At 43.8% G+C, this 12,430-nt stretch overlaps 1 protein-coding gene across 1 annotated transcript in view; it reads left to right on the forward strand.

The window, feature by feature from the left end:
- Positions 1 to 12,430, forward strand: part of SEMA5B (sema domain, seven thrombospondin repeats (type 1 and type 1-like), transmembrane domain (TM) and short cytoplasmic domain, (semaphorin) 5B) — a gene marked incomplete at its 5' end in the record, with an annotated part of 83,586 nt that overhangs the window by 52,115 nt on the left and 19,041 nt on the right. The window contains 7 exons of the mRNA XM_010072686.1: positions 2,891 to 3,034; positions 4,538 to 4,685; positions 6,057 to 6,282; positions 6,924 to 7,142; positions 8,904 to 9,074; positions 9,930 to 10,079; positions 10,985 to 11,029. Of these exons, the coding sequence (XP_010070988.1) occupies positions 2,891 to 3,034; positions 4,538 to 4,685; positions 6,057 to 6,282; positions 6,924 to 7,142; positions 8,904 to 9,074; positions 9,930 to 10,079; positions 10,985 to 11,029 (1,103 nt within the window). The remainder of the gene's footprint in view (positions 1 to 2,890; positions 3,035 to 4,537; positions 4,686 to 6,056; positions 6,283 to 6,923; positions 7,143 to 8,903; positions 9,075 to 9,929; positions 10,080 to 10,984; positions 11,030 to 12,430) is intronic.

Here is a 12,430-nt window from a genome sequence, read left to right on the forward strand (position 1 = left end):
TCATTTTCCCCCAACTGTACAGTGAGTAGTGACCCATCAGCAGGATATGAGCAAGGCAGAGGTAGTTGTTAGCCAGCTGAAGAGCAATAAGCTAAAAAAATCCAATAAGCTCATCATTTTTCAGAGTTTGGATTCCAAGGTTGCTTTACCAAAAGAGAGCAGAGCTCCTTCAGAGCAGTGCTTGTAAAGACAGGGCCTCGCCTAGCTCGGAGCAAGTCTCGTTTGCCTTGTTCTGCGAGTCTGTGAACTGTCTGCAGCACGCTGGCTAGGTGAAAGCAACAGATAATCAGCTGGCAGCAAGCGGCGCTTAGGAGGCATGCCTGCCGGGGCCAGCACTTAAACAGTGCATGTAGCTCTGCTTGTGTCGAAGTGCTGTCTTTGCAGGGAAGCCTCAAGCTCGTGCTTGAGCAGTGTGGAAGCTAAATGTCCTCCGGTCGGGTGCCCAAGCATAGCCACTGTGTTTGTGTGCATGTTACCTCAACGTCCTCAGACTACATCATGTCATGACTCAAGGAAAGACGATGCAATAGTGTAAGCACTGCTTAACCAGGGTGGGGACAGCCAATATTTTGCTAAATATTGGGTCAATACAGTTTTTTATCTACTTTATATTCTCCATAAATGTTCATTCCATTAAGGACAGCTGCCTTTTGAATCCTCCCTGGAGATCAGTGCTGGTCTTGGCACCAAAAATTCAGCAATACTCATGTTTTAATTGGCGTCTTTACTTCCAGTTGTGGGCTGTGCTGCCCAAAAGGCGTGCAGTCATTCCTGCCCCTGTGCTGCCACCATGGGTTGAGCAAAGCCTTCCCAAGGCAGGCTTTTGATGTCAGCGGTAAATGGAAAGCATGCCAGTGGGATGGGTTTTTCAGCACTGCTCTGATGGCAAAAGAGGCAGGCACAGCTTCTAAGAAGGGGATGAAAAATAGATTATTCAATCTTAAGACATAGAAAAACAGCATGGTTTGAAAAATAGGGACATCTGGTCATCCTACATCCGCCTCAGCCCTCAAATTTCCCTTAATTGACTTCATATGGCATTGAGATTTCTTTTTGAAAAGAGGGAGCGGGATGCTTTAAAGATGAGTTCTATTAGAAAGCTGGAGATCTGAAAATGGAAGGTGTCTTTATTTCTGTTAAAAATCCTGAAACACAAGTAGATGCTGAGAGTTGTTTTTTTGAGGAATTTTAAGTAGAAATTACTTTCCCCTTTTGCTACAGTAAAGGCAACCTTCCATTTGATTCTTTTCTTTTCGTGATTTTACATATAATCTTTCTTTTGGGTTAAGGAGTGGGGAGGTACTAGGTGGGTTAAAACATGGAAGAATAAGATGGAATAGCAGGATTTTTATATAAATTAGTTTCTTGTTCTTTGACCTTGTTTGGGGCAGGAGAGGGGAAGGGAAGGAGGGAGAGGGATTAGAGAAGGAGGAGGGGAGAAACATCTAACAGGGTTCTGAAATAAAGTTGCCAAGAACAGGCAAGAGTTGATAACAAATACAAAAAGTGTGAAGGGCAATGTGGGTTTTAACTTTCATCCTCTGCCCTGATTGGTGCTGTGCCAGAAAATGTTTCTTGCCAGCAGTGTTATTAGTTCAGTAAATGCTTTGAAAATTAACATCTGTTTTCAAGCTTAGCTTTCAAGAATCAGAGAGCACCTGAGTTGTTTTTTGACTAGACTTTTTAGGAAGGTTTTTCTTTATTAACCAACCAACCAAACAAACAAAACAAATTACATTTTTTTGCTTAAGGCAGTGAAGTGTCAAGATTAGGCAGTTCTGTAAGACAGAACGTTGCCACTGGCTCCATATAAAATGAAACCTGCAGCACAGAAGAGATGAGATACAGTTCCTACTCTCTCCTGCTCCAAGGTTCAGTAGTGCTGCCAGATCAGGGGGAGGTGAGCTTTAGTAAATGCAAGATTTTAAAGATGATAATGTTGGCTTCTGTGGAAGCACGCGGTTGAGTGAACGCATGGCAGCGGCATTGCAGGAGCTGACCACCTGCACATCCTCAGCCTGTCACAGGAGGGAGGAACACAGTGGTCGCCAAAGTCTCTTGTCACTGAGGTGTGAACTAAGGGGTTTTACATCACGTTTGCTTCAGGCTGAGTTGCCACTGCTCAGCAGAGATGTGATCACTCATTAAAGCGTGAAACTCAGTCCTGCCTCTGAGCTCTTAATTGCCTTCTGGTTTCTACACATTTAAGGTCACACTACAGTGACGTCTGCAGGCGGCCATGAAAGATAGAAGCAATTATTGCTTTTTTTAATGAAATTTGAGATTTCTACTTAATAGGATTCAATGCTGAAGGCCCTAGGAAAACACCAAATATTACGAAGTTTGTGATAAAACCATGGGAGCTGGCAGAACTATTGCTGTCAGAGATTTAAAGCATCTGTAAATTAGCAGAGGGTAAGGTTTTTTTACATCCTTTGGCACAACGGGCACTGGGAGCCTCAAAACCTGCACTCTTTGTGCAGAAGAGTCCAGGGGATCAACTTTGGGATCAGCCATTGGCTCAGAAAAAGGGGGTTATGAGACAGGGGAGATAGTGACGGAACAGTCAGTGAGAGTTACAGCAACCACAGTGTTGTCCAGCAGATCCTAGGAGGCATTTTCAAAATCATTCAGCATTCGTTTCGTCTCTTCCTTTCCAACTCTTAGAGCCTTCAATGGAAGGAAAGTTCTGCCATGCTAAGCACGTTTGAAGCTCCCTTTTCTAGATCTCCGCTAATGTAAAGTCTGGTTGAAATGAATAATCTCTTATCCAATGAGTTCAACAATTCCCCTGTCAAACCCTTATGTGTTTTGTTGTTGGGTGTGGAATGACAAGGCCAGACTGTTAGGTCTCCCTCATAACTCTGTTCTATCTCACCTCCTTTGTCAGAAATGGTGCTTGGACACCCTGGTCTTCCTGGGCCCCGTGTAGCACCTCCTGCGGGATTGGCTTTCAGGTCCGACAGCGATCCTGCAGCAACCCTGCTCCACGGTACGGGGGCAGGGTCTGCGTTGGACAGAGCAGGGAAGAAAGGTGAGAGACGTCCACAATGCCCTGTGTTCACTTCTGTGGTTATCATGTTGGCAGCTGGAAGTGGTGGCTCTTATATGAATGCAGATTAAGGCTGTTTGGCTGAATCCACAAAGTGGAAGGAATTCCAGAGCCTGGGAGGGATGAGGTTGCCCAGATGCATGGCCACTCTCTTTCAATGAGCCTGTGGCCATCAGAGACATCAGAGCTGCCCCCCTCTCAAGCAGGACCTTTCAGACCTCCACAGGTATTCCTGTCTCCCGAAGAGAGGGCTGACCTCAGCGGAAGGAGAAGCTGTGCCTGCTGTTAGCAGTGCAGAGTTTATAGATACAGTTACACTGTTCTGATCCATCCCTGAGGAGGCAGATGAATATGTGCAGCTTCCATTGCCAATTGCACCATTCCTAAGTCTCTATTAATTGTGCTGATGCGCCAAAAAAAGTTCAAGACAAAATATAGCTTAACTTACAGATTCAGGGTTGATTTTTTTCAGGGCTTGGCATCAGAAAACCATATTTTTTTTCCCTCTAAACTAAGCAAATTTCATGCAAAATCACTAAAAAACAATACTGTTTGAACCTTCAGAGCCATCTGCGCTATTATGCTTCTTCAAGCCCAACCCCTCATTAAACGCATGCTTCAAGGCATCCCAATTTGGTTTCCAGATTTGACATTTCATTAAAGGCTACCTCTGCTTGGCAGTAGGCTGTTGCCTGTCCCTTGAGTGGTCACTTAAGACAGATCTCTGCATTTCTCGGAATACAAAGGGCAATTCATTTATCTTCCTTGATTCAGGACATTTTAATGTTTGGTTTGATTTGTGGCCATTGAGAATGGTCCTTTTTGGATTTTAAAGACTTATGTCTGAGTCAATTGCAGTCCTGTGTGGTTCAACTGGAGAACAATATTGATTAAAAAGCTGAAAAAAATTAAAGTTAATTTTTGAAAAGGGAACGTGAAATAGCATGAACGTAGGTTCTGCTTTTACATGCGTATATAATCTAGTTCAGCTCCAGTTGCGAAGACTAGTTTCTCAGAGTGCAAGCAGCAGTAAGGGCCCGGATCGTGGGAAGAGGTTATCAAGTGTTTAGTACCTGCTGTTAGTGACAGATCACTGTTGTGTTGATCTTTCATTAGTCATCCCACTGAAAATATTTACCATCCTCTCTCCTTGTGACAGATGGGCTTCAGTTTATGATCTCTTTTGAGAATTCAGTACATGAAAGTTTTGAGATTAGAGCACTTTCAAAAACCCGATCCTGACCATTTACACCAGCTCTTGATGAGAGTCAGCCTTGCTAACTGTTCCCTGTTCTATACAAAGGGTACAGTTCTCTGCTGTGAACAGGAATATTGCTAATCTGACTGTTGTGTCAACCTGCTAGCTTTTGGTGCATGCATGAATTGTAACCCAAATGCAGTGTACAGTCTTGTGTCCATCACCATTTTGTCCCTGGGACGTGCTGAAATGGATTTTTTTTTGAGCAATGTGCTTTCTTCTTTCAGATTCTGTAATGAGAACAGTCCGTGTCCATTACCAATTTTTTGGTCTTCATGGGGCCCTTGGAATAAATGTAGTGTGAATTGTGGTGGAGGGATTCATTCGAGGCAGAGGTCCTGTGAAAATGGAAATACATGTCCAGGCTGTGCTGTGGTACGTATTGTTTATTGACATCGGATAAGGGGCACCTATTGACATCTAGCATCTAGGGACTTGGTATTTAACTCCTCTCTGCAGATTGGTTTTATTTCTCAAGCTGAAAGAAAATTATATCCTCAGCTTTTCCTGGAGAGGATGCTGAAATGAACTGGGAAGCAGAGGGGTGGCAGATTCCCAAAATCAATGAAGCTGGTGTGTCAGTGTGTGTCAGTGTGTATGTGTGCGTGCACGCGTGCAGGTAAGGACAGACTGGTATGCAGAGGACTTCCTGTAGGCCTCTGTAGGTTTAGATAGAAAGTCCTTTACCTGACAGCACTGTACATTTTTTTCTTCTGTCCCACTCCCGAGGATGATCCTGTTGAGTCAAGGAGGCCCTATGTGCATCAGAAATGAGTCTCATTGTCATACTTGAGTAAACAACAGGCCAAACACCTAGTTAACCCATCAGTGAGGCAATGGCTACCCATGTTCTCTCTTTATTTTCCCTTTCCTCTTCTGGCAGCTGTTTCCTGCAGCTGTTTTAATTAGTTTTGTGGAGAGTTTTCTTTCAGTGTAAGCAGATTTGATCTGGAACCTCCCATCTGTTCACAAGCTGTTTGGCATTTACTCTAGAATCATAAAGTCCTGAAGCATTGCATTTCTTTCCCTCTGCCAGAAAAGACTGGTTTATGTATTTGTTTTTAAATAAGAACGCAATGTTTGTCACTGGAATTCCTTCCACTAGTGGTGAGAATTGTGAAGACCCCAAATCACCCCATCCCCATCCAGCCAGAATGTTGTCTGTACTCAATGGATGCTCTACACCAAGGATGGCAAATGGTTCATAGCCCTCACTCGACAGTTCAAAAAGCCAACCAAACAAAAATAGGTGTTCAAAGAGATATTCTAAATCTGTCTTAAAAATAAAGCAATAAACTTTTCAAGGTATAAACCTTACTGACATTTTGTCCTCACGGGGCTTGTGTAGGCTGACCTGAGAGCAGCATCTCAGGGTCACAGCAGAAAATTTGTTTGCTGTTATTATTATCTATTGCCTGAATTATTCTCCTCCCCATAATGTACCAAGCTTCCAAAGCCCCAAAGGACTTAGAGTCAGCAAAGAAACACAAACCCGAAGGAGACTTAAAAATAGCAAGCATAGTTCAGCCTTGAGGTCCACCTGAAGCTATGCACCATCACCGCCTCCATAGTCACATTTTGTGCTGTGCCCAGCAACAGCTTGTGTCTATGAGGCCAGATGAGGTGGGTGGAGGTTGTTTTAGATGCAGAGGGTAGCCTTCTGTTCTCTGAGGTGTAAATAAATCTTTGTCAGTTACACTGCTTCTGTTTTATAAGTAAGGAGAGAGTGGGTTTCCTTCTTGGCAGGAATATAAGACCTGCAACCCAGAGAGCTGCCCAGAGGTGCGCAGGAACACACCTTGGACCCCTTGGATGCCTGTCAACATCACCCAGAATGGTGCCCGCCAGGAGCAGCGCTTCCGCTACACATGTCGTGCCCAACTGTCTGACCCCCATGAGCTGCAGCTTGGGAGGAAGAAGACTGAGAGTCGATTTTGCCCCAATGATGGCTCAGCAGTGTGTGATACTGACTGTACGTCTTGCCAGTTCTGGGGAACCATAGGGCAAGCCTATATTTGGTGGTGGAAGGGGGAATCCTTTCAGAACAACAAGAACTTGATTTTGTCTGCATAAGTCTCGACACATGTGACTAGTGTCACTGCAGAATGGCAGGGGTGGAGAGAGCCCTGGGACTCAGTTGTGAGCTCTGTGCTTATGGCAGTGTGGAGATTTGTTCTTGCTCCTGCCAGGCTGCCCCAAAGAGAACAGGGAAGTAATGAGGGTGTAGAGAAGAGAAGAGCAATTCTACAGGACAGTGTGTCTTTACTCTTCCTTCTCTCTGGAGGTCCCCTTGTGCACTGCCTCTGGGGTTATTCCCTTCACTAGTGCTGTGATGCACGGCAGTGTCCTGAGGGCACAGCCTTGACTGCCACATTTGCTGCCCAGAAAGGTCATTTATCAAGGTTATCAGTAGACTCAGTTTGTGTGTGTACAGATTTCATTTTGCACCTAGCTTAGCTGTAACCCTGTGGAACAAAACACTTGCTAAGGGCTTTCAAGAGAAACTCTGCCCCAGGGTGCATAAATCTTGATTTTATTCATGAGCTGAAGTCCTTTTTAAAAGCCCAACTGATTAATTTATGGTCATGTGGTGTCTCTTTGTTCTCCTTGAAGCTCTTGTTGATGACCTCCTCAAGACTGGTAAGACCTCTGCACGGATTATCAATGGGGGCTGGTCCTTTTGGGGAGCCTGGTCTTCCTGCTCCAGGGACTGTGAGTTGGGCTTTAGGATCAGGAAGAGAACATGCACAAACCCTGAACCTAAGAATGGTGGCTTGCCCTGTGTGGGGTCAGCGATGGAGTACCAAGACTGCAATCCGCATCCCTGTCCAGGTAACCATGATCATCATCCTGCATGAAATTCAGAGATGTTCTTCCCCATCTTAATGGTAGAGCCATAAAAAAAAAAAAAAAAAAATCAGTATTTCCAAGCTGCTTTTTTTTTCTATTTGGGGAATTTTTCCTTAATTTTTTTAAAGCTATTGTAATGACCCAAGTACGTGATCTTTAGTGCTATGACTTATGTTTCACCTAGGCTCAGAGGGTAACACAGCCACATACTCTAGAGGAAGTAGTATCATGGCTGGGCTAGCAATTTTTTGCTTCAAGAAGGTTTGATGCTCCATCCAGTGGAGGGCATCATGGTGCGTCTGCACCTTAATGAGGAGACAGTCTTAATGAATGTAGCTTAATACTGTGTAAAGATGCTTGATGTGGCAGTTCTTCTTGTGAACACTTGTTTCTTCCCCCTCTCCTGCTTACGTATTGTTCTTGCGATGGGCATCTACTCTTGACATCAGTTACCATTTCCTGCACAGCCAGCAGGGAGTATTCTTGCCTGGTTTCCTGGTTTTCGAGTTTGTCTTCATGTTTATGTTGCACTCCTGGTCCAGAATAGTAATAATAGACCATTGACTACTGTATTCTCTCTCACTTATCCTTCTCCTTGCTCTGTAATAACTATCTAAACTAAATTTAAGTGATCTACACAAATTACCTTGCCTCTTTGCCGTTCTAGCAATTATCTACCTCTGGCAATACAGTTTGTGACCTACACTTGAAAATGCTATATTATAATAGCATTATGATGATTCTAAAATTCAATACAAAGGTAAAATTCCAATGCAGATAGGAAAATATGGTCAGAATGTGCAGCAAGAGCGTAGCAGAAGTGTCAAATATTGCACTCTATGGCCTATAAAAAGAGAATAACTCCAGCACTATAAAGGCAGCTATTAGTACTATTTTGGAAGCTCTCAGTGGCTTTTCACTAATGTCTGTGCCCTTCTTCTGTGCTGTTTTCTCCCCTTGGACACTATGATGTTTTACAATCTGTTCTGAGTGCATGATTACTATTTCTCTGTGTCTCCCTCCTTCCCTGCCTCACTCAATGTGTATACACAAATCCTGGGTTTATCTTGCACTAAGTCATCAGGTTATTATCTTCTGAAATAATGGCATGTGGACCTGAAAATCAGGCAGTCTGACAAGGGGGGGTGAGAATAAGGGATCTTAAGTCCCTCCCTAGTTTTACTGTTAACCTGTTATGGGGCTGTGCTCAGATAAAGCCACTGAGTTTCTGTTTCCTGAAGGTTGGGGCTAGAAGACTCAGGGCCCCCACAGAAAGGTGCCATGTAAGCTCTGCTTAGGTTGTACAGCACTTTCTTCCCAAGTAAATCTAATGTTGCTGTAGGTGAAGTGTCGGGAGATGGTATAATAATAATGACAAGGCTGTTTTATAAAGAGGTGTAGAATAGAATAGAATAGAATAGAATAGAATAGAATAGAATCGGATAGGATAGGATAGGATTTCAGTGACTACCCTAAAGAATAGTTTCTGTTTTGACACTGTGTAATGCAGAGTCTTTTTGTGCATAGACTTAATTCTGCATCTGCAGAGTGCAGCGCATTCATAGCCTCTCTTGCTGTGAAATTCTTGTTGTCAGGCCCAAATGTCCTGGGGTGCAAGGAACTGCTAGCTAGTCTGGGCAGGGTGGATCTGGAAGGTGAGATACTGGGGCTCTCCAGCTTTGCCACAGTGAGAGGAGTAACCAACAGCATCTACCTCTCTCCTTGCTTTTCAATGTGCTTCAGTGAAAGGCTCGTGGTCTTGCTGGACTCCTTGGTCTCACTGCTCAGCAACCTGTGGAGGAGGACACTACCAGCGCACGCGGACTTGCACCAATCCAGCTCCATCAAGTGGAGAGGATATCTGCATCGGTCTGCACACTGAGGAGGCCCTTTGCAACACACACCCATGTGAAGGTAGCCAGTTCTTGTCCCTGCTCCACCTGGCTTGGGTGGTGGTGGCAGCAAGGCACATCTGCAAAATGTTTAAAAATAAATCAGAAACACCACAGGTTAGAAGTTTTTCTGTGCATTCAGTAAATGTCTGTTGAGCCAAGTGAAAAGGAGACATGCCAGTGTTCAACTGCAATGCATCACCTTTCTCTTTACCTGTTCACTAGTCCGTGCTCTGGCATTCTGGTGCCAGCCAGGCAAAATCTTGTTAACGGCTGATCCATTTAAAGTAATTGAAAAAGCAGGAGCTTGGTTCTTCAATGTGGAAGCTTACAAGACAAATGGAAGGAGTCATGAAGCATCAATTTGTACAGTTCCTGAAAGGACAATCCTTCCTTTTTCTTACACAGACAGGCAGATGAACATGTACTACAACTCAGAGGACAGGGTTTAGATCTGTGCTGGTTTTGAACCGCCTTTGTGTATTTCCGAGCCAGCACAGGCAGACTCCTGCCCTTAGGAACATCAGCAAAACTCTCTAACTGCTGTAATTTGTGTTAGCTGCTTGGGGTATCCCTGGGAGGCCACCTCAAAGCTTGGAGATCCTGATGCAACACTGCTCCATCCAGCTCCTTGTATGTCTTTAACAAAAGAGCTTCCCTGCTAAGAAAACTACAACCTGACAAGTAGGGTGTGATGCTTGCATTGTTGTTTGTGTTGAGAAAATTAAATCCACTAGAGGCCCATGGATTAGATGTGTGAGAGAGGCCCAGGCCAGGATCTAGATATCCTTCAGCATGGGAGAAGTTTGGTATCTACAAGGGATCATTTTCCTTCTCAGTGATGTTGTCTGTGTGTTTTCCTGATCTTGGATTTCAGGTGGCTGGTCAGAGTGGTCAGAGTGGAGCCTGTGTAGTGAAGAGGGCATCCAATACCGCAGCCGCTACTGCGAGGTACACAGCCCAGACTCTTCTCAGTGCATTGGAAACAGCACGCAGTACCAAGAATGCCTGTATAATGAAATTCCTGGTATGTACAGTGGCATCGAGGAGGGAGAGGGTGGGCCAATTCAGGAGAGCGGCTTGTGCCCCAACTGTCAAGCTACACTGAGATTTTCTCTACTATAAATTGGGTTTGGAAGCTTCTAGAAAAACAAGCGAACAAACAATCATGTTGCAAACTCCCCTGTGGCAGGCACAGGGTAACTGGCATTCCTTTAAGGCAGCCTGGCTTTTCTTTAAAACAGAATTATCTAGATCTGTAATAAATAACTAGTATTGCTTCACATGAATTGAAGCTTTTAACATTGCATAGTTCATCTGAGGCTGGGTTATAAAAATTTTTTCTGTTCTCAGTATGGATAAGGGCAACAGAAGGTCCTTGAGTTCAGGTATCAAAAGAAGCTTCCCAAAAGAGCGAAGAAATAAGGTGAGGCAGATGGAGAAAATTGATATGTGAGGCGGGGATATTAATCAAGAGTCTAACAGAGCAACATTGTTGATGGACAGATGGTCATCAACATCTTCCACCCTGTGTTTTGTGGAAATTGAATCTCTTGGGCAGACAATTGATATGGATCTAGACTGAATAAACCCTTTCCACATGTTCTTTTCTGGATTCCAGTGCCCTGACTTCAAAATCTGAGATCTCTAGGCAATGGTACTCTTCTTTTTCATGGTTTTCTCAGCTATCTTCTTTCCCTTAAATTGAAGAAGCTAAGTAGTGACCAGGTAACAGTACTGGAATTGTCAGGTTTTTGGAGAAGTTTTATTGCTTGTGTTTCACACTCTGAGCTTATCCTTCAGAGAGACTCTCAGCTTCCTGCAAAACACGTGAGCAGCTTCTCATGTCTGGAGCACAGAGGGTTTAATTACTTAAAGAAGTAAGGTAATGGCAAAATCACAATTTTCTTCCATCTTCTTCTCTTTGTTTAGTGATCCTGCCAGCCTCCAGCATTGATGAGAGCACGAACTGTGGAGGTAGGGTACCGCTAACTATATATCTTATTTTATCTTAAACTGTCTTCTTTTCTCCCTGTGCAGTATCAACCAAACCATTAATCTATACAGCTCATATCCCACTGATAGCCTTAATTCCACTGGAGTCTTGCTGTCTGAGTCAGACCAGAGGAATGTATCACATGTCCACTTGCCAGTTCCAAGATTTTTATTTATTTCAGGCTTTGGGTTGGCTACTGAGGGTCATTAATTCCCAGGGAGCACATTGCTTGTGTCTCTCTACCCACAAGGTAAATGGTTCAGGAGAAAGGGAGGGATATTCCTCATTCCACCACTGTAAGCCTCCAGCTGTTTGGAGACAGGTGTTTTTAAATATCCTATAAAGATTTTAGTGAAAAGGGTCTCTTAGACACATCCTTTGCTGATATAGGATGAGATTAGAATTCATACTTGTCCTCCAAGCACTTTCTTTCATTCAAGTCCTAACGTCTCACAGAAGTTGTATCTCCTTACCGTATGTAGCTTGGAAAGATACAGCCATTAGTATCACTTTTCCACTGCCCTAGGAGCCCCTACGATAAAAATGCAGACTGAAGAAAATGGCAGGTTCCTTCAGGACTTTAAAATACTGGTTTCACGCTAGTGACCGTGTCAGTTCCTGCTAGCGTCACATCCCTGCTTTCCTGAAATCTAGATGGTCTGCAGGCTGCCAGAATCTCTTCTCCCTGTGGAGATCATGGCAAAAGAAAGCATGCCACCTGTGGCAGTTTGCGTGTAACCGTGGGGCAGTCAATGGAATTAAGATTTCAGCACCTGAAATCTAACAGTTGGCTTTCTGCGTCACTCCTCCCTCAGAGGGTGCAACGTATCTGCTTCAGTTCCAGAACGGCTTGCTATGGCTTGCACTCTACTGTTATGCACTGTGTCCACATTTCCTTCTTTTACCACCATCATTATATTTGCTGTTGCAATCTACATTTGACCATAGCTAATATTATTTATTGCTTAGTTTTCTAGTATTTGGCAAAGAAGCCAATCAATAGAAATTCCGTTGATGCATCTCAGAAAAATCTATATTTTCAAAGTGATGAACCAGAAAGCTTTTCCCCTGGGGACTCACATGCTGCAAACAAAATAATTTGGTTTTTACCTATGCTACGGCCAAAAGTCACCTGAAAAATCAGATGGGTCTTTCAAAGGTGAGAGTGAAGTGTAAGAGAGTTTTAAGTTTCAGAAAGGATTTCCTACGTAGTGACTTGCAAACGTAGCAGAGAAATGAAACATTCGCTGCAATATAAGCAAGCTGGGCAGGAGAATGTGACAATGTCATGTGGCTTGACTGAACACGGTTGCATATTCTGTGTTTTAGCTCTCATGGGTGATGTAAAGCAAGTGGAGGTTTTTAGAAAGGAAATGTCTTTT

The sequence above is a fragment of the Pterocles gutturalis genome, unplaced genomic scaffold, assembly GCF_000699245.1.
Source record: "Pterocles gutturalis isolate BGI_N339 unplaced genomic scaffold, ASM69924v1 scaffold24352, whole genome shotgun sequence".
Lineage (NCBI taxonomy): Eukaryota > Metazoa > Chordata > Aves > Pterocliformes > Pteroclidae > Pterocles > Pterocles gutturalis.